The following is a 23,245-nucleotide window of genomic DNA, read 5'->3' as shown; positions in this document are numbered from 1 at the left end:
ATAATAATTATTAATAATTTAAATAAATGAAACCAAAAAAAAAAAGCATTGAATCCTCACATCTGAGAAGCTGAACCAGTGAATATTTGGCATTTTTGCTTGACAATCAAAATTGTTGATTAATGTAAATTGACAACACAATTTAACAAACTATTCATTTCAGCTCTACAGCGAGAGAAGCCTGCATCCAGCCAGCGCGCCCGACTCTTCCCCCAAACAAACACCGAGAACAGTGCCTCACGGGAATGCACCAAACTAAACACACGCATCCCAATTACAGCAGTGGTCTTCACCGTGTTAATGAACCTCTGCAGACAAGTTAAGCACCACTGACCTGTGACTCGAGGCGTCACAAGACAATATTCATTTACACTACTCCAGCTACATGTGTGGCTGTGGAGGCAGGTTACAGACAGTCATATCTCTGCTGGGGAGAGAGGGAGTGAGGGCTGCACACAAGCTGCTTGCCAGAGTCGTGTGCCAAGAGATGTCGCACTGAAGGCAAGGCATTTGGCTGGCTGGTGTGTACCGGCTGTGCGCGCACAGACACACACACACACACACACACACGGCCCATTGAGCATGCTGCTACTATGCCAACAGGGTCATTACCCATGCACTTCCAATTCAACAAACCCCTCCCCCTCCTGGTGCTAATTAACCAGCATGATCCAAGACTATGCAACACGTAAAACAAACACCAACACATGCACATTTGCATAGAAAAAACTAAATGACTTCACATGCAACACTCAGATGTTGTCAGAGTAGACATCAAACACAAACTGAAGCCGCATGGTGGTTACAAACCAAACATTAAACTGAGCTCAGTTTCTTGCATGACTAAACAAGGTTAAATGAAAAGCATTTATTTAAAGCATTTTACCTGAGAATACTAGCCGAGGCCGGCAGACACAATAAAAATGTGCGACAATATCTTTTACACTCAGGTCATATCTTCATCGTCATGTGACCCAAGAAGAATGTGACAAACAACTTAAAAAGGTCGGGTTAAACCTCAGTTCTCGCGGTCTCTCAGATATTTGTCAATGACTTCCTCAGGTGTTAATTTGCCTTAAGAAGTCCGAGGGCAATAGACATGCTTCAGAAACATTAACAGGCTAATTCCTGATCCGAAGCAATAGGGCGCCCGACTGGAGAGCAATACGGCACCGCCTCTAGCTGAGCCCCCATTATCATTTCAAACAGGTTCAACAGTACAGTGACAATTTAACTGCCCATGTAATGACATGCTTTAATTACCCCCACAAGGAGCCTCCAGCACCTGCACACCATTCATTTAACAAGAGGCAGGGGACGCAGGGGACGCAATGGGCCACAGCAACACAGCACGCACAGTGTATTTAAACAGATGAAATCGATGCACAGACAGTGAAGAGACACACGCCTCACAACTACAAACATCTAAACAACACGTGTAGTTATACCTGAGATGTAGGTGCCAGCTTCAACCTAAATTTAGAGAAAAACTTCCTTTATTTCAGGCTGCAGCTTGTTTGAGGCTACAGCTGAATAATTTCTTCCATAAATGAGAAAACATTTTGCTTCTTAAAAACTACAATTCCCATTCACTGTCACAAAGAGGATGTTAACCTCATCCTCCCAGTCCAAACTCAACAAGTTTTACACTTAAATATGCACTGGTGTTGAGGTTTAAGGCACACAACACAATGCTACAATGTCCCCAGTTTGAATCCGGGGACCTCTGTTGCGCATCTTTCTCCGTGTCATTTCCTGTTATCCCTCTATTGTCAACTATATAATAAAAAGGCATGCGATGCTCAAAAAAAATTCATGCCAAAATATTCCCAACATACTTGACTCTGGCAAGACAAAAATAAAGGAGCTCAGATACTGCAGAGATAAACACATGGTGGAGCCTGAGTTCAGACTCAGGAGAGGCAACCCAACCAGGTGTCTTTAACGTGCTCATGACTGCACCCACAGGGATGCCTGCAACATCATAACACGCTCACTGTTCTTGCTATAACAGACAAGACATGCCGTCCTCTTCAAAACACAGTACTAAGTCTTCTAATGATCAACATCACGGGCAGATTCAGGTTGTTTTCCTCATTATGTGTAAAAGCAGGAGTACGTTGCCGACTAACTTGGTCTTCATGTTGTTGGCTTGACTGCTGTCAGCTGAGTATACAGTACCACGAAGGACAATCAGCGGCAGTCTACAACATCTTAAATACTAGAGCTAAAGAGTCAGTAAAGTTCATTTGAACACGCTGCACATTTATCATGCAATAGTGAAAAGCTGCCAGCCGCTCTGATGGTGGAACGGTGGGACAACCGAGTTGCTAACTGCGTACCTCGCTGCATCTTTACCCAAGGTCCTCACAATCCTGTTAATACAGGAAACTCAATGAGTAAACTGCACCTATGAAAATGTGCCAAGAGCTACTTACACCAACCGGCAAACTACGCCCAACTCAGACCATGGTCTCCATGACACCCATAACAAATGTAAATGTCGGTCTAAATATTCAAAAATGAAGCCACTTGGTCGATGGCAGGCTCCTCACTGTGCAGTGGTTTGCTTCCTCTGTGGTTTGCACTGAGGCACCAACCTGAAGAAGAATAGTGAGCATACAGTGGCTACAGGATGCATCTCATCCACTTCATTTTTGCTTGTTGGTAGCATACACATGAAGGATGTCATCATAGCTCTATTCAAAGGGGCAATACGCATTTAGCATGCTAACCAGCTAGCCCCGGTCCAGTCCTGTCTTGTAATACTACTTTTGACCTCAAGAGGTGACAGTGAGTCACTTTAGCATCCACTTTAACTTCAGTCAGGAGAGAGTGAACAAGTAGTAACTGTGAACAGGCGAATGGGGAGGAAGGACCATAGAGCATATTTCCTCGTTCCTTACGGCAGCGGTGGACACCAACCTTTTGGTAATATGCTGCCCCCTGTTGGTTTGGAGTACAAATTGGACAGCAGGCCAAGTCTGACACGTGATGTTTTCCCACAAGCACTGTCATCACTACCTTTCAGTCACATTGACCGTCATGGCAGACAGGCTAGCTGACAGCTAATAATCGATTAAGAAAGCCAGATTCTGCAACACATCTAATTGTAAAACTGTTGATTTAAATGAACTCAGAGATGCAGTTTGGACTAACAGCTCTATGAGTTAACTAGGTAAGGAGGACAGTACCAGAGGGAAACTGGTGCATTTTGGCCCAGACAGAAATATGCCCAAAATTAGCGGAAAAGTCACTGGAAAACTCTGAATACACCAGGCTGAATATTCATGAACACAGAAACTGCTCCAAGCAAGTACTGATTTGAATAGCTGATTCGTTGACCCACTGACCCCACCAAAAAAATTACAAAAAACAAATTACTGCTCAAACTAAAACATATCACAAAACAAAAATCACCTCCCTGAGGCGACGAGTAAGAAAACAGCCGCTAAAGAACGACGCTGCCTAAAAGCTGTTCTGTCCCGCTTGTACACGCTGTGGCTGATGTGAAATCACAGAGTGAAGAAAACAAAGTGTTCTCCTAGGAAATCCCTGTTGCCTCCTTCCCGACACCATAACACAGATCCATTTAATATTAAGAATGTAGTCCGAGTCAGATGGCAATGACAGAGTTCAGTCTACACGGGTTTCCACAGGGCAGCTGTCCAGATAACACAGTCAACGCTACACTGCATCTTTGTTAATGAGCGAAGCAACAACACAGACATCTGTCAGACTTGTGAACTCTGGCAACGGTACGCAAGACAAAAATGTGCAGTGTCTGAAGGGGAAGGGCATCAGGGGCATCTTACTACTACTACTACTACTACTACTACTACTACTACTACTACTACTACTACTACTACTTCTTCTTCTTCTTTGATTAAACACAGAAAGATCCAAATGAGCTGGAATGACATTGATGCTTATGCAAAAAAAAAACATTATCAATGTTCTCAGTCTGGTCGTTAGAAGCCATACTCCATGTGTGTAAATCAGAAAGTCCATAAGTGTTTGTTGAGAGATCAGAAGCCAAAATGTCATCAACTGTGCCAGACTATAAATAATTTCTATAAGGCAGCACGCAATAAAAAGGTTATTTTAAGACATCGAGCTATCACAAGTACTCGCAATGATTAGAAGAGGTGTTTTATGCCTGATGTATGATAAATATTTAAAAATATAATTTAAGAGATTAAATGTAAACCCCCTTCAAAATAATGTAATAATATGGATTATCTATTAAAGAATGATTCAGAGAAAATTCAGACAGATTTCATGCTGTTCTGTTACTGCCACAAACGAGTGGAACAGATGTTGGAATCATCTAGTTCGTGAAGAGGCTTTAACGTCACTATGACTGATAAGTGACCACAGGTAACTGATGCACTAGTTGCAGGATCCCTCTCACATTTTGCTTAAGTGGGGCAGTAAAAAAAAAAAAAAAAAAAAAACTCAAAACATCAAAACTGGCTATAAGGCAGGTCTTGCTCCTTCAAACTGGGCTGCATCTACTGTGTGCATGATGGCGATAGGAAAAAGCAGAAAACACTAGAACCTCGTGACATTTCCAGGGTAGCCTTTTCTCCTCCAGATGCATCAATAACTACTGAGTACATTACTTGCCAGCTTCCGTGTTGGATATTGACCAGTCTATTGTGGGCATGGAGACCTCTACTCAGACTGCAGAATGGCCTCCCTTACTGTCCTTCCAAACCCTCAACTCTAAGAACCAGTATTATGTACTTTAATACTGTAACAATAAGAATTTCCACATTAAACATATAAACAGCTTTCATATCAAAAAAGGGACTCACGGCCAATAAAATTCTTCTCCAAGGTGGCACCCCCTGGAGAGAGGGATGCTACCTTGTTGTCTGATGCATATATCAGGATATTTTTAGATTTTACTACACAGCAAACCTTCTTTGCAGCGCATAAAAAGACAAGGCGTGCACTTACATCCTTGTGCATGTCCAATTGAAGCCTTGCAATACAAATATCAGACCCTAAGTGCCACTTCAAGAAAAAGGGAGCTCTTCGGAAAGAAAAAGGAAAGAAAAAAAAATGTCATCTTGGGAGTTCAGCCTGACTGGCTAATTGCATAATCAATGCAAAGCTGAGCTGAATCACAGGTGAGACCCGCGTGAGTAGCTTTCCACGCAGCAGCCCTGGGACCAGAAGAGTAAGGATGGGGGGAGGGAGCCACAGAGAGGAGAGATAATTGTTTACTGGAGGCCTATGTGGCCGTCTCCTAGCAACAGCTCTGACATGCTCCGTATCAGGTGTGTCTAACCATAGCAGCCTCTGTTAGCCTTTGGTTCTGCGATTTTTTGTTTGTGTGTGTGTGCATCCAAAATATAGCTACTGCTTTAACTACAAAGGCGAGAGGAGAGGGAGGGAAGGGGGAAGACATACAGTACATGCACAGGATAGAGTCTAACCCTAAGTGTCTGAATGAGCCACTGCTAAAGCCTCTGTCCTACTTCTCTCCAATAATAACCACTACACTTTATCTGTCAGTGTCTCCATCCCGATTTTCTCCCCCTCACTTGCAGCTTGGATCTTGTTTTCTCATCAGCATGAACTGCAAGCGTTAGCATGGAAAATAACCAGAAACAACACTGGAAAAGAAATGAAGAGAGCTGACTTGATATGCATTTGTGAAAATTTCCAAAATTCAGTAAAATCCCAAAGGCTATATACACCTACAAAAAAAGGAGATTGAAAGAAAAACATACTGTAGGTAGCCTTTTGTCAATGTTCACAGATTTTTTTTCAGTGTCAATATGAGCATATGAGCATATGAGCTCTGGACTTGGCAGTGATGGTGACACTGGTGAACATTTTCAGCTACTCGTCCAGCACAAATTTTGGTTGCACTGGAATTTTACGCATTCAAATATCTGTCCATGGAGATCTATACACAGGCCAATGAGAACTTCTTCAGAACATTTTGTCCCAAGCGACTTATCCTTTCAACGCAGATAACTATTTAGAATTAGACATCATAAATCAGTCACTGAGCTTCCCTCTTTGATAAAGGGTTTGGAGTAAAGGGGTCAGTGAAAGTGTTTGATTATCAAACAGCGTCTGACACCCCATACCCCCTATACATTCCTGACTTTGCAATTTGGAGAATGCATCTGTCAAGTCTTTATGACCTTCTGAAACTTGGATTTTAACTTCCCTCTCTCGCTGTCTCATCATTCTTCACACAAATACTTATGTCATTTTGTGTGTACAATAGAGTCAAACACAACAATGTGTTGAGGACTGCGTGTCAGAAAGTGTGACACTATGTGATTCATTGCGGTGAGACTGAGGTATCAGGGAGGAAGTGTGATACATTAAGGAAGAGACGATGACTGCTGGCTTCCTGATTCGCCTCCAAATGTGGCAGCTATAAACACTTTTGCCTTCAGACGTGGTCAGACAATATGTAGTACAAAACAAGTTCATTTTGAGCATACTGAACCGCTAATGAACATCCAGCCATACAGTCCAGTCATGGTTGGATGCTGAACAATCAACGTCATTCAAGATGCTACTGAGCAATAATGTACAAAGTGACACAATGGAGTAAGAAAGCATTAAATAATGACAAGTGAAAGTGAGAGGTCAGACTTGAATTAGAGAGACAAACTTAATAAAGCTTTTCCTTGATTTAATAACAAAAGAAAAGACATGCACATCAGAGCTTGACAGCAGTACAAAAAAAGTTATGATAGCAACACTGTGTGTATCTAATGTACACGTGGCCAGTGGTGCGAGCCAAAACCATTCAAATAGTTGTTCCAGGAAAAACAATTTTCAGCAGGTCTGTGCAGATTAACGTGTTGCTTTAACTTTTGAGGTGATCAGCCTTGTGAGACTGACTGCGTGTTTGAGTTTGAGTTGCAGACCACACAAACCAAATTGGTGCAGACACTTTATCCCTTGATCCTCGATAAACTCCAGAGGCAGCGCGTTTTAAATTCTAATTCAAAATCAACTGCTCAAAAGCTAAGCAACAATTAACCTTCTTGATGTGGTTGGTGTCTGTTGCAGATCATCTACAGGTCTGGCTAACTACATGCATCAATTTACTAGCCGATTGAGAACGGACGCCTGACAGATATCCAAGTTGAGAGCAGATACAGTTACAGGCAGGCTCACATCAAACGGACGTCCGGCTGATGTAGCTGGGGGGCAGGGAGGGCGAGAGAGAGGCAGAGAAATTCCACCGGCAATTTCATTAGTGATCAAATGGAAGTGAGACGTGTCTCTCTCCGCCCTCTCTCTCCTGAAGTGCACATACAGCATAGGCCAACAAAATGGAAACTCAATCAAATCGACCAAACGAGGTCTTAACTTGGTCAGCTGACTGCAGGTCTGCCGTTAATATTTGACGTCCAGGCATACCATACATGTCCACATGCTCCAGTAATGACACGATCTGATAACTTTAATCTGAAAGCTTCTTTCTTAAAGCATCTATAATTAGTATTGTCATAATAACCATAGCAGGTAGCTGCTTCTGGCCAAAAGGCTCCAACAACTTACTGTACACTACGACCACCAAAAGGGCAGATAGACAATTACTTAGCTGGTGAAGCAGTGGAGCATTTAGCAACTTAAAAGTCAAATACCACAAGTAGGTAGAGACATTCCCATCAGCATCAGCTGTACTTACGCGTGCAGAGCTAGTAAACAAATGTTAGCATGCTGAAATGCTAAACTAAGACAGAACACAGTAAACATTATATAATGCTAACATATAGGTACTAAACATTGTAATGTTAGCACTGACTTTGTTAGCACGTTAGCAGGGTGATGTTAGCATTTAGATAAAAGTGCAGCAGTGCCTAAGTAGGCTACAGCCTCAGAGAGTTGCTAGCATGTAGCTGTAGACTCTTAGTTATGCTAGCGATAGCCAGGCTAGCCATTTCTTCCTGTTTATGCTAAGATAGGCTAACAACGTCGCAGCTCCAGCTCTATACCCAACATACTGAATAACTGTGCTATTAATCTTTTTCACATCACTCTCTGAAAGAAACTAAATAAGATTAATTTCCCAAAAACCTAGGCACAGTTTCAAAGAGGGTAAACAAAAGAACAAAGGGGAAAAAAAAAGATTACTGATAATGCAGAATACTTAACTGTTGTTATCCAAAAGTCTGTTTCTTTCATCAGTACAATCTAAAGACTCAATTAGGTAAATTGTTTAATCCCCATAAAACAGCCGCCTCCTGAGTCTCTCTTATTGGGGTTTAAAAACACTGTTACGTTGCATTTTTACTGCTAAACAAAACCTCTCAGCTTCAAAGGTTTGGATTACAATATCAATGACAACTTAATAATAGACTAAAAACCCATAAGGAGAATGAAGCAGCAGCAGAGAACATTTACTGTAAATTCAGAGCTGTAGAGAAAAACAGAGTAGGCTGAGCTCAGAGGTGGCAGCAGCATCAGTAGTCAGTCTCTTTGCTGGTATGCTGGCAAGACTAAGCCTGGAAGATTTCCAAAGAATGGATTAGCATCATGCAATCTGAGTAAAATCGGCCATTAGTGACTGCATCACACTGGTGTGATAATAACTGGACCAAGAGGCAATGATGCCTGTCTCCTCACAGAAGCAGCACCCATTCCCAGAAATGCATGGACGACACTCATTGTTACAGGCTGACTGCCCTGCACTGAAAAAGGAGATGAAAAGCGCCTCTTTGAGAATTGGTTTAAGTGCCAATTTACAAAATTAAAAAACACATCAAAAAACGTATTTTCATAACTCAGGATTTCAAGATCAATTTGAAAATCACTGTGTCCCCCTTTGTTGAAACGGTTCAATATGAACTGCACTGATGCTGGAAGAATTACTGAAAATAAGTCTGACTTTTGACTGAAATGAAATATCTCTTCACTGCCCAACCTGACTAACTTGTACACACTTGCACAGCCAAGATGCCATACATGCCATAATTATGTCATCTTTTTCAGGAGAATGATACAAGTACATTGTTTGTCTCAGGACATGACTGTGTTGCACATTCATTTGCCCAGATCAGAAAAAGGCAGCAAACGCAGCTTTTATCCTAAGACATAACACATGTTAATAGATACAAAAGAATGTCTGAATAATTCCTACACGACTTTCATTTTCGTTTTGTTTCAGATGCTGGGTTGGGGATGACAGAAGAGCCCAGCCCTCACTGGTTTCCATGGGGCTTAAAATGGGCAGTTGGCCAGATGACACAGCCAATAGTACACTGCATCTTTGTTTCTTCAGTGAGAAAAGCGACAACGCCACAGCCAGTGACCCCGCAGGCTTGTTGTGACATCTGGCACTGGAATAGTGCACCGTTATCAGCCTGCGCCACTTAACAGAAAGACAACACACCAGAATAGCCCTCTTCACCTCTGCCTCGAGGTGTCAGTCAGTGCTTCAAATAAGAGACTCACAGTGTCTCATACAGAAAGTGATGGTGGATGTTAGATGTGTGATGTTTTATATACACTTCAAAAATATTAAAAAAGGGTGGGCCGCAGAAAATTGGTTTGCTCGGTTGGTAAATGCTGCCCCTAACCACCTCCCCACCTGATGGTCTAAACAAAAGCCTCCCTCATTAAATATATGGCCTTTACAGTGTGAAATCGCACCTGAAGCTTGAAAACGTTAGCAAAGGCAGTTGTTAATTGACTGAAGCAACACACAGCTGCGAGACGCCCTGAAAATCATTAAATTCAACAAAGACAAAACCTGAATCAAAAGTGATGCCTTCAGCACAGACGACTACAAAAACATATGTCCTTGATTTCAGTAGCTCACGGTACTAACACAGAGAGCTTTTGATGATCAGGACGTACCAATTATGCAACTCAAGGTTTATCAAATTTCGTCAAACATTTTTACCGTTTAATTTACAATAAAGCAGCTCAAGGTTTTCCTTTAAATAAGGCTACTAATCCTGTTCCGATTATCTTAGATAAATCAATTAATCGTTTGGTTTATAAATTGTCTGACCTATGATCAAATGCCAATAGATATTCAGTTTACTGTCATAGAAGACGACAACATTTTCTTACACAAATGGCTGAAATGAATTGATTAATCAATTTCAATATCTCACAGTCAAAATTTCCTAAAGCCTGACATGATGTCGTGTTTCGTTCGACCAATAATGTTCAAAAACCCTGACAACTAAAAAGCTGGGACTACTCAAAAATGTCTCCAAAATCAGTTCATCTGTCATCAGGTTTGCAAATTATATACTCTGTCCATCAGCTAATCATTCCAGCTTCACATTAATTGACTAATCGTTTCAGTTCTACTTCTACATGCATTAAATAATTGCCTGTGTCCAGGTCAGTACAGCCTCCAATTCATATTATAGCCCAGCTCCTTTGTCTTGCTACAACTTCACCACTTCATTCTAAATCTGAAAAAGAACATGTAACAATATCTTAAAAACATTACTAATTACATCACTCTGTCCGAGGCTTTACAAAAGTTTCATTTAATTTCTTTAACAACCAAAACCGAATGTTATCATAACTACATCCCTCTCAAACAAACAACTACTAGTGTGTTCTGTGCTACAGTACAACTACTTAGCATATTTTTCCTGCCTGCACACCTTACTCACATGCCTAATCCATCAGCTATCACTCATCTGCAGTCAGACGAGCTTAATTGCCCTGGACGGGCCACCGGGGGCCACCTGGCACCCACAGCAGGAGAGGAAGCTGTGGGCTGCTCAGGGGGAGGAAGAGAGGTGTCAGAAACCAGCCACCAGCGCACACCGAACTGCTGCCCCGAGGCGTCGTTCACTTCAGCTGAACACATATTTCACACTCGCAGAATAATGTCACTCATTCATCATTATAATAGAGAATTAATTGGAGCATCCATCCAACGACGAGGCTGTGCCTGCACATACAGCACGTGCCATTGTTGGTATGTCAGACTACACTCCTGTGAAAATTAAGCCCTAAGAGTCTTTTCAAAAATTGTTTCCATTTCTGTAGAAATTCAAACCATAAACAACTTATTTCCATGTTAAATCAACTTTTATCTGTGCTCTGCCCGCTCTCTCTCACAGTCATCCAACAAAACTGGCAGTAGCAAGAAATGTAGACCAGTCCTAAAAGCCCAAGTAAACCAAATCAGCCAGGTCAAGAAGTGAACAGGTTTGCCATAAGCGTTCCTCTATACGAGAAGTAACAGAGTTCCCCCTCCAGGGTCTACATATCAAAGCGTTTCCCCCAGTCTAATTACCCTATCATGGCCCTGGCAGGTGCAAGCTGGCAGACTGGAACAAAGCCAGCCCTCATATATCAGGGCAACTTTAAAAGATGACCCAGATGACACTGCGAACCACTGTAGCTGCAATCGGATCCTTGGGAAGCACGCGATCGTTTAGCCGTGATGTGTGTCAATTCTCATAAGGACAGGATGCTGCTAGGAAGCCCCATTTTAAAGAGTCTATCTTCTTGGCAAAGGTGACTCAAGACCTTAACCAAACCATTAAGGACTTGTGGTAAATCTGGCACCAGTGTTCTCCATTAAGACGCAGTTTGTTTGGATAAAATTGCAACTTTACTAAAAGGTTCTTTCTGTCAAGCCTTCCACTGTGGAGCTCTAGAGTTTTCTGCACAGGAACAAAGTTGCAATCAATCAGTCAATTAAATGACTAGTCCCTCAAAAGAAAATGCACCTGCACTATTTTGCTAATGACTGATCATTTTTCAAGCAAAAATACAAACTGGTTCTAGGTTCTCCAACCAGAATTTGTCACATTTAATAGCTGTATGATAAATTTTATATTTCTGGACTGTTGGTCAGACAAAACAAGACAATGCCAGATGAAATCTTAGGATTCTTATTTTGAAATGGTGAACTTTAATCCAAATCAGTGCTGCTGTAGTGTACTTGATGCACGCAGAATGGGAGAGTGGCTCCTCACCATTCATTAATGGATGTATGACATGTTCCCCCTGGTTTGTGTACACATGCATCAAGAAGTGAATATTAAATTGCCCATATTTTAAAGGAGGTTCTGCACTATGCTGTTTCCAATGAGGAAGGGGGTCAGGAAACACTCATGTAGACTCAAGTGGAGCAAGAAATCACACTCACCGGCCACGCAAACTGGAAGGGGATCGAAATCTTGCCAGCATTGTCGATTTTATTTTGGTTATTCTTTGTGGTCGTAAAAGAAAACATATTTCCACCGAGAACTTGCGTAGATCCAGCTCCAAACGTGCACTGGCCGTTGGTGGCGACCTCCACCTGGAACTCCTTCAGGCACACTTTGAAATAAGTGTCGCACTCGTCTCGAGTGCAGCGCAGGTCCTGGGAGCTCCTGGAGCCGTCGCAGCACTCCCCGTCCGCCAACTCGCCGTTTACATTCTCTACGGAGATCAGCTGCAGCTCGAAATAGCCGGTTGACTGGGACACCTACAAAAAACATGTTTAAAAAAAAATGCCAAAATTATATATAGGCCCTTATAAACAGGCTGCAGTGTGATTTAGGCGACTTCAATTGATGCGTAAAGATGGACAAGTGGCTAAACAGTGCATGACTCAATTAAAAAACAATATTAGGTTTATATAGACGGGATGGATATGCAAATATAATTTGTTGTATCATGAATGGAGCACGTGAACAGCCTACACTTTGAAGCCTGGGGTTTTTCCCCCCCAGGTTATGGGAGCAAATTAACTGCTGCAGCAGCCAATTGATTCAATGCAACTTACAACTTGTTTGGCTCAGGCCTAATTCTCCCCCCTCCAAAAAATAAAAGAAATAAACATGCAGGGATCAGCATTGTAACCAAAATGGAGAGTAAGCCTGTGTCAATTCCTCAGACTTCAATCTTGTCATGGTAACATGATCACATGCTCCACAACTGACGGCTACGTAATTCAATTATCGATTAATGTGATGCGAATATGCAGTGCCGGAGAGCAAAATACGTCTGCCCACGCCCACCAACTTTTGACATTGGTAAATTTAAAACATTTAATTTATTTATGTGGAGCAGAATTTAAAAAAATTTGATCAAAATTAACAGCCTTCTTACCTCGGTCCATAACGTCAACAGCAGGCACACTATTGGGAAGCAATTCCTAATCCTGGTGCGATTCCGCATGCCTCCGATTAATTAGAGTAACATGGGGGGGGAAGCGATAAGAAAAGACAAACAGCCGCGGACCCGGCGACTAGTTCCTCCTCTCCTGACATGCAAAAATAAAATATTCACATGCGTGTTTTCTCCACCGTCTACGTCCAGATTTCACCGAGGCATTACATGCGTGTGTGTGCGTGTGTATGTGTGTGTGTATGTGTGTGTGTGAGTGAGAGAGAGAGAGCAGGCAGGCGGCGGATTGCAGCGCAGCGACGGTCCATGCACAGGAGGATCCCTCCGTCAAATCTCTCCACACAGCAACTGAGATGTTTCGTGGCCACAGCCTGAGGAGAGGATGTCTGCTTTGATTGGCAGCTACGCAAACCACTTACAAATTGGCCTGCGGGCAGTCTCTGAGCCAACCAGATTAAGGGGCGGACAATAGTATTATAACCCCCACCAACCCTCCTCCTCCTCCTCCTCCTCCTCCTCCTCCTCCTTCTATTCCTCCTCCACCACCACCACCACCACCTCCTCCTCCTCTTCACCCTCTTCCTCCTCCCCAAAAAACTTGAATTATACTGGGTTTCTATAGAGCTTCATTTAGACAAACCGCATTACAGAGAGCAAACAAAGCAAGGGGTCGACTTTAATTAAACGCAGCCCTAAAGATATTATAATGAGCACGGCTGTTGTTTAAAATGAGGACCTGTGTTGGATTTAATTTCAGTGCATATTTGGCACAAAAGACAAAGTTTTTTGTCACTTCAGTCAATTTAAATACGACTTTTCAGCAAACCTTTTACAAACCCGCCCTGCAGGTAGACGACATTTCTGTGGCCAAGACTAATTGCTGGTGACTGACGTGATTTGGTTATGATAATGTGATAATACTGTACATTAGATTAACAGTAGACATGGGACGTTGGTTGTGAATGCCTCACAGTGTATTTTACTTGAATGTTCAGCGTGCAAGTGGATTTTTTTCTGTATTAATCTAGTTTCTTTTCATTAGAGGAGAAGATGCTTAAAATACTGCAAGATTTAGTTTATTAATGCCAATTTATAATCTATAAAATCTATAATCCTCTTGCCAAGAACAGATCGTTTGTACATCATCTGCTTCTGCAGCATTAATGGCTATCAAAAGTAAAACTGCCCCCAACGACGCAGCACTTTTTCATCAACAAGGCGAGACTCTCCTCAGTTCAACCCTATCCATTGCAGCAGATTAGAGCGCCCTCTACTGTCTGCGCACCACTCACCAGTTCACCAGGTAATCCGTCACCATGACCAGCATGTTCTTTCTATTGCAGGAACATTTAAAGTCATGCAATAGTAACTGCAGACTGAAGTGAAAAGCATGTACTTAATAAAATGACAAAATATAATGACGAACAAATCAAGACCACTCAGTGTGCCCTTAACCTTAATGTTAGTTTACAGACATTTATTTTTAAATTTCTGTTCCAGAGTCTGATGAATTATTGTACCAAAATATTTGGACTAAGTATTGCTCGACTGTGACCCCATAAATAAATGAACATTAGCCAGATCTTAAGACATCTTAAAGTAAATACAAAAGCTCCATTAAAAACTCTTATCAGGCTTCATACGGAGCCAATACCTGCAGGTTGGAAACCAGTCTATTGAATAATTGCTTTGACTTACTGTAACGGTGTGATATTCTAAGTTTTTGTAAGCTTTTGTATGTTTGGCCCTCATAAAAAAGCTTTCTTTTGTTTTGATTGTAGTTAATATTAACTGCAGAAATTAGAGATTGTTTGAAGGTCATTTAAGGAAAAATAGACTATTCTTTCTTTCTACAACCAGTCTTACAGTTGTATTTTTGGCCAAGATACATATACATTGTATTAGCCAAAAATTAAACTTATTAATGCCCAAATGAAACAGCTTTACACTGGCCAAAGACAGTGGGCAGCACAATATTGTTCCAGTTTATAAAGGCCAGAACTATGACAACAACACCAAGTTTTTCTTTAACATCGCTGCTGAGGTGTAAGAGAAGTTGAACATGCCACCAGGAGACACCTCACTCGCTGCGTGACAAGCACAACAAGAGAGAGAGAAGCTGCCAATCAAAGTGCGTGTGACAGCCCCCCCCCCCCCCCCCCCACTCTCCTCACTCCATGTCTCTGTCTCCTTCTCATCAGGCGACTGCCAGCCCGGCAGATAGGCCTTGAAGGAGGCGGCCGATAGGCCGAGCCGCTGCAGCCGCTTTGACTGGAACATTTCACACGCTGTCACAAGTACATGTGAGTGCCTTAAGTTGGATCACACCTTGTAAAGGGCCTCAGGTGGTGAAGGCACAATGTGTAAGAGTATATATATGTGTGTGTGTGTGTGTGTGTGTGTGTGTGTCACAGATGGATTTTGAGCCACACAAGCAGCGTCCCCTCCAGGAATAGCAATGTTGGTCAGTCGGTCAGTCCACAACTTTGGTCCAGATTGAAATATCTCAACAACAACTTTTGGATGGATTGCCATGAAATCCTGCACAGACATTCATGGTGCCAAGAGGATGAAGCCTACTGACTTTGGTGATCACATGATTTTTCCTCTTGGGCCATCACGAAGTTCAAATTTGTGGTTTTGAGTAAAATCTCAACAACTATTAGATGGATAGAAATTTTGTTCACAGCAAATTCCTGTCTCCCTCAGGATGAAATAACTTTTGTGATCACTCACAATTTTTCATGTGACACCATCATCAGGTCAAAATTTAAATTCTTCCAGTACTTTGTTTATGGCCAAATATCCTCAAAACTAATGATCTTCCCATCAGCCTCAGCTGCGCTTTGCATTTAGTGCTAATTAGCAAATGTTAACATGCTAACAGGATAAAATAAGAAAGTGAACATAGCAAACATTGCACCTGCTAAACAATCAGCATGTTAGCATTGTCATTGAGAGCATGCTAGCATGCTGATGTTAGCCTCACAGAGATGCTAGCATGGCTGTAGACTCTGGTCTGGCCTATCTTGCACATAGACTGTAATAATCATTTTTTGTGCTGAATCTATATTTTAAAAATGTATTTTTTAATTTCCATTCCCATTAAACTGAAAGCCCTCAGTGCTTAGCCCAGACGTGTTCTCATGGCAAGGTGGAATTGCCTCTGTACGAGCATTTAGACCATAAAGGTTCGCTAATATGAGCCTCTCCATTGAAACCGTGACTAATGAAATTTGTTAAGAATCTCTTTAAGCCTGAGTGGTCCATCAGAGGAACCTGGATACATTTTGCCTTTACATATGAAATGAATCAACATGAACCTGAAAATCTATGCAGCTGAAGAAAATATGCAAAATGAGAACAATTGAAATTGTAAATTTAAACCTTAGACAGTTTTATGAAGCTCTGCTCTTTCACATTAGCCATGGATGATATCTAACATGTCATAAAAGACTAATATTAATCTAATATCTCTTGAATATATTGTCTACCGACGGGCCTCGGGTGGTGTGTGCCCACCTTGTCTTCCTGTTTGCATACACCACATGCATGTGTGTGTGAGGCACAGAGAGAGGAGTGTGTGTGCAGGAGGAGACGGGATTATGAGTGGGAGCGCTGTGGGGGGTTTGCAAGCCTCCAGGGGGGAGGTGAAGTGGATTTCTTCTCTCATCCATTTTTCATGGCTTTTCTCCTTTCAGATCTCCAGGCTCTGTACATACGGCTGACGGGTCGACTCTCTTTTATCTTTAAGCATCTTTCGGGGGACGCAGCGTGTGTGTGTCTGGTGGCGTTTGGGGGGTGTTGATGGTGACGGCATGGGTCAGGGATGAGACATACTGTTTTTCATCAAGCTCTAATGACTACCTCACCGCACCGGCTACTAAGATGATGCTCATTTGCTGATGTGTTCTTGGTTTTAATTGTGTCTTCCTCTAATGGTTAAACCACAGGATACTGAATTCTAAATATTTAGCCGTCTTTTCCACAGTGCAGATGGACGGATGAATGTAATGAAGCCTCATCTCAAAGCAATATCATGGAGCTCCGTCCTCATGGACCACATATAAACAATACTGTTTAATAGCAGTTTATTTCCCTTGTGGATTAATTCAAACACACACATGTCTTTTAAAAGGGGCTTTGAATAATTAATGACCATGATTGGTGACCTCTAGGGTTCAGCATCATTGACCAAACTTGTTTCCTGACCTGGAGTTTCTTGGAGAGGACATTTTTTTTCTTGAGTATACTGTAGATTCAAAAAGGGGCTTTAATAATTTTCTCTTTGTTTATTCCAACAGTTCTTTGAACCTGTATTTGTTGGTTGATACTGTGGAGGAAAATGAAACATGAGGGGGGGAGTGAGAGTGGAATTGATGCATAAAAGGGAACTGAGGAGGTCACAGTTATTTGTCTTCTGCATTTTTGACAAATCAACACATTAAGCATCAGCTTCTCCCCCACAGGAACTATGTGCGCACACCTCACTTCCTTAACTATTTAAATCAAAGAATCAAAGGTGTTGTAGCCAGAGTAAAAGTTGTGCTTATACGCTGCAGAAATCCCTACCCATAGTTTAAACGTGGGAGGAAAGAATGGGGGAACTGGCAGAGGAATGTAGCTTTTCCTGCACACTGACAGATAAAAACTGTGTGGCAGTTATACAAATGCCGAGTACGGTTTTAAAAAATTAATAACCTACATTATACAGCAATGTTGTTGCTGGTGATAATACAATAGTGGTAATACAATAGAAGACAAAGTTTAAAGTGCCAGAGCAAAGCAGAAATTGCACGTTACATAGTCAGAGCTGTGTGACAACAAACATAAACAAACGACTAATTAAAATAGCTAACTAGCTAACCAAGAACCAAGGACCAATCCCTGCAACCTTGACATTATAGGCTCATAAATTTGTTAGAGGAAGAAAGTGGAAAACATCTTGTCTATTTTATGCCTTACTCACCATCCAACTACAACCGTAGTCAGTCTTTTGTCAAAATGGTTGCGAGTTAGTAAAGCCTAGTAATCCTTAGTGAACCAGCCTGTACAGTATAGTTCATCAGCTGGGGAAAGTATAGAAAATTTGCCCTTGTGCAAGGCACCACTTGAACTGCTAAGTGAACAACAGAGGAAAAAGTATAAAACTAGCTAGCACTAGATCATTTGAACACCAAGCATATCACATACTCAACTTCCCGTATCAAAAATACAACCTCACGAGTTCCTTTTGAAGACATTTTTCACATAGCTAACCCTGTTGTTATGATTTGACCTGCCTTCTCCCAAAAAGACACTGGATAAAATAGTGGTTTATCAATAACAAACATTATAAATACCAGGTTCACCAGATAGAAATAGAGCGAGGTCAGTGTCCTTAGTTACACTGGTTTTTCCGTCAGTTCTTTTAGATGACTGAGCTATCGAGTGTGTGGAAAGGGTATTCCTGCAGCATTAGGATGAGACATGTAGTCACCGCTGGCACCAGAGTGTACCTCTCTCATACCCTTATGTTCTGCTCTGCTGATAGTGCTGCATGCATTCGTGTTTTCTCATGCGGAGAGCTCGGCTTTCATACAGTACGTGCCAGTCTGTGGGTGACATGTTACTGTCGAGAGGAGAGGAAAAGTGACAGGCATTTCCAAACTATCTGGAAATGCATAGTTTGGTTTCAGTAACACTGGGTGAACAGGGAAACAGTCACCCCAAACCCGCGCGTGCACGCACACACACACACACACACACACACACACACACACACACACACACACACACACACGCACACAGACAATGGAAAAACACAGTTACAATGTTAACCAGTTGGACAAGTTAATGACAGGTCTTGCTCTTCTTGTTCGTACTTTGTAACTGAATTTTTAGTGGCAGTCCTCATTTAACCTTTTAGATACTGAGAGATGTGACAACAAAATAAATGGTTCAGGACAAGTTTTCATTATACGTTATGTATTGTCTGTGATGGTCTGGCAACACTGAATACTCGCTGTTTCTACTGTGTTGTCACAAACCCAGTGGTTATCTTCAACGCTGAACACAAGTTTAAGCAGGGAAAAGCTGCGGGGGCTGCATCCTAAAGCCCTTTGAACCTAAATTATTGTTTCGTTTGCTTCCTTCTATCACAGATACGGGTCTGTGAGAGATGAGATATGATGCCCAGATTATCTCAATGCCACCTGTCCTCCTATAAATCACTGATTAAAAGATATGACTAAAGAGGATATGTGGTATGTTGTTCACATTTCTTTCCTGTCAGAATTAATGTAGCAGATAATATTTTACCATTTGCCTCTTTCCTCATATGGAGAAACCAAAGTGCTCTAAACCCTCCCAATCCGTCCCAGCATACGCAGCGCAGGACCTCGTAAATATACATCGCTGATAAGGCTGCAAAGAAAACAGAGCAGCAAAACCTTTACGGCTAGCTCGATATTAGCTCTTTAAAACAGAAACAGGTTGTGAGTATTCACCTGGTTCCTATCAAAGGCTGTTTATCAGTTTGAACTAGTCCCTCCTCTGCTCTTCCTCAAAGCACAATGCCATGTTAATCCAAGGTTATGACCTAACTGCTCAGGGGTTGAGGGCAGAGGAGCAGAACATCTTGTAGTAATTTCAAGGGTAGGTTTGGTGAAAAAGTAAAAAAAAAAAAAAAAAAACGACATGATGGATGACTTGATCTGATCAGGGGTCAGTCATAGGATAAATCTGAGGGACTGCGAGATGAAAATATTTTTACTTTTCTCTTTGCTTTTTAGCCATGCTAGCGGCGGTTTGTCAGATGTGTTGAAATATCTCAACAACTATTGGATGGATTGCCATGAAATCTGACTTTTCTGTAGCGCCACCATGAGGCTGACTGTCGGATCGGTGAAGATATCCGCTGTACCCAGACGAACTGACTTCTCATCTAGTGTTAACTATTGGATCAAGGTTCCCAGATGAGGAATTATTCTGGCACCAATATCTTGTCAAAATCAAAATTTTTGACTAAATACTTGCAAGTACTTGTAAGTACGGTCTCACAGAGCTGGTAGCATGACTGTCTTGTTTAACATGACATATTGGCCGGAAAAGCGGACTTTTCTTACAACAGTCAAAATGGTTGTGAGGTGCTGTAAACACCTCAGCTGGGAAATCTATTTTAAATGTCTGTGAGAAAGGCTTTTGGCCTGCAAAGGCTCCAGTGGAGCTGTTAAGTGCCCAACAGTAGAAAATAAGCTCCAGTAGACAAAAGACATTTGCGATGAAGATAAAGAAGAAAACAAGCTAGACAAAGGTTAAAAAGCACATGTCCTTATGTAGTCTCATTTGCATACAGATGGAGAGTGTGTCAGAGTGCGCTGGAATTACACTGGCTTTGTGCACCTCGGTGTGTTCTGTGACTGCAGTGCTGGATCTTGTCCTTCCTTCAAAGGGCAGGTTTTAGCTCCCACCTGTGAATGGACTGTATTCAGAAAAGATGGATGGTAATCCATCTGCTGTGGTGATACACACATATCCAGATGGTCTCTGGAGAACACAGACATCCCATGTGTCCAGTTACAACATGAAAGCAGCAGGGACGCAATTTAAGTAGCCATCCATCCGTCCATCCATCCATCCGTCCATCCATCCATCCATCCATCCAACTTCCTGAAGATGCTCGGGTGGTGGCAAGGGGAGGATGTGTTTACTGAACTGTTGGTGATAAACAAAATCTCTGGAAGAATAAATTTGATCAGCAGGGAGCTGCTCACTACTAGCACCCTGAGGTTCTCTCTAGCAGAGGTGGACAAAGTACACAGCTCTAGTACTTGAGTCAAACTATAGATCCTCCTGGTCAAATATTACTCCCATACAAGTGAAAGTTGATCAGTCAAATCTTTACTTGAGTTAAAGTAATGGAGTACTTCGTTTTAAAAATACTTAAAAGTACATTTTTTTTGTAATATGTAAAGTATTTTATCCAATTTTTTAGTTGTAATCTCTGCTGTCTACAAACCCAGAAGCTCAGGTTTCACTCCGGCTCTCTGTGGAGATGATAAACTCTTTTGATTTAACAATATGTATATCCTTATACCCTTTACATTTTGTGCCCAAATAGTAAGACAAATCTAACAATACACGTCATCTATTGACACAACAGCTTTCTGGTATGTAATAAATCACTAGAGGCTTTGTGAAACTGTAATATACTTTATACTAGTAGTCTTGTTAGTGGACTGAATTTGCAGTGGAGAATCATCTAGACGCCTCTTAATTTCATTATGTTGCTAAGTAGCCTGAGGGTTGAAATCTCAACTCAAAACCCCTAAAAAGACAGTTTACTAATGGAAACAACCCCTAATATTCATGTACAACTTAACATGTGTTGAGCTGATACCTTGGCTCCTTTCACCACAGTTTAATTCTAGCAATGAGCTGCCAGTTGACTCCCGTTTAAAACCCACCCAGCAACAGCAGCAAGAAGTAGAAGAAGAAGTCAGTGGAGGATACAAAGGTAGAGCTGGAAAACCTCTCTTTCAGGCTCCATGTTATCAAGGTTAAAAGCTACACAAGAATATGAAAAAATATTGATGTTTGCCGGTGCACTACTCGTAGAGAGGCCCAAGTGTGTCGTGATATTCAAGTATGAGGGAAAGTGAGTGTGACCTGTTGCCATTTCGTTCCCAGGCAACATGCTTTTAAGATGTGTGTGTGTGTGTGTGTGTGTGTGTGTGTGTGGTGCTGGCATTTGAAAAAAGAAAGGATTTAAAGTGAAAGCGATATACAAAGAGTCACGTTTGGCAGACGGGCCATATTTCATAAATGAAGAAGACTTCCTGTCTCAATGTGTAGAGTTCAGAGAGTTTTTAAACAATGACTCTATAAGAAAGAAAATTTTCTTCCTGTTTCCCCACTCTTGCACGCACGCACACGCGCACACACACACATACACACACACACACACACACACACACCTCTGCTGAACCACCTCAGATTAAAATCATCTCCGAAGTACAACAGCTTTTATTTTGCCACTCGCTAAATGTGAAAAACTCCGGCTTTCATTGCTGGAAAAACACTATCAAGATGCCCATCGAGATCAGGCTTCGGCTTATCTCCACAGAGGGATTCTTTGCATAAATGTGTCGTCTCATTTCCTGATCCACATCTAGTTCAGTGTTATCAGGATGCGTTTGTTCAAGAGAGGTGATGTATATCAACGGGCTGCATAATGGCTGCTAGCAGATTTATGTAAGCAGCAGGGGAAGCGCTGCGGATTTCGAGTTAATCACAGAAAAACTTGCTGAAGTCTGTTCTTTCAGTTTCAGGAAACTGTAACATATTACTTTCAGTCCAACCAGTTTTCATGAACAGCGTACAAACATTTACTAAATGTTAATGTTTGTATACAGTTATAAGCAGCTGTATGGACATCTTAATGTGTTTATTAATGTACATTATTTGTCATACTTCTCCTATGAAGACATATGTTTTATTGTATTGTCATTCAGTATCTGTTCATACTTATGAGTGTCCACAGGAGGAGTAATAGCTATTGACAGATACATTAATAAACATGTATAACTGCTTACTACTACATTACAGTGTGTATTAAATGCTTATAAAAGCTACATATGAGGAATTAAAGCACTAAGTGATGCCAAATTGGACATACCTGTTAATGAAAGGGCATGTGCAAGCCTTCAAAGCCTAATTTAATGCTTTAAAACGCTTCTAATATGTTTTGCAATTACATTTTATGTCCAATTTAAAAAACCAAAATAAAAGCCACCTATTCATAATGCAACATAATATTTCTGAAACTATATAGTAGCCTATTATATGAAAGTTTCTAAAAACATATACAGCAATGTTATCGGTCACTGCATGTTAGAAAAATAAGTCTTTTCATAAGTGAAGTAAGGATGTAAAACGTTCTAACAACATTTAGTTATCATAATTGCAGGCTTTTAAAGGTTGCTTAGATACTCCTGTAGGTGTAATCTTACTCCAGTTTAGTGAGGAGTGAAGAATGTCCCAACGGGGGCAAAAACATCAACGTCTCTAATTAAACAGGTTTCCACTCTCTACTCAGTGTAGCAGACACCGTTTCTTCGTTTTTGACAGCTGACCCATAAATTCTCACTGCCAGGTGTCAATGAAAAAAGAAATGACA

General features: G+C 41.5%; 1 protein-coding gene across 2 annotated transcripts in view; it reads right to left on the bottom strand.

The window, feature by feature from the left end:
• jag2b (jagged canonical Notch ligand 2b) overlaps nucleotides 1-13,521 on the bottom strand; it is a 48,533-nt gene extending 35,012 nt beyond the window's left edge. For both annotated transcript variants that reach the window (XM_056363232.1, XM_056363233.1), the window contains exons 1-2: nucleotides 13,069-13,521; nucleotides 12,122-12,442 (exon numbers count right to left, since the gene is read on the bottom strand). In XM_056363232.1, the coding sequence (XP_056219207.1) occupies nucleotides 12,122-12,442; nucleotides 13,069-13,137 (390 nt within the window). In that variant the 5' untranslated portion in view covers nucleotides 13,138-13,521. The remainder of the gene's footprint in view (nucleotides 1-12,121; nucleotides 12,443-13,068) is intronic.
• Nucleotides 13,522-23,245: the final 9,724 nt, after the last annotated feature.

This window comes from Seriola aureovittata, chromosome 19, assembly GCF_021018895.1.
Source record: "Seriola aureovittata isolate HTS-2021-v1 ecotype China chromosome 19, ASM2101889v1, whole genome shotgun sequence".
NCBI lineage: Eukaryota > Metazoa > Chordata > Actinopteri > Carangiformes > Carangidae > Seriola > Seriola aureovittata.
Note: the sequence above shows the minus strand (reverse complement) of the source record. Positions and strands in the feature narration are given on the sequence as shown.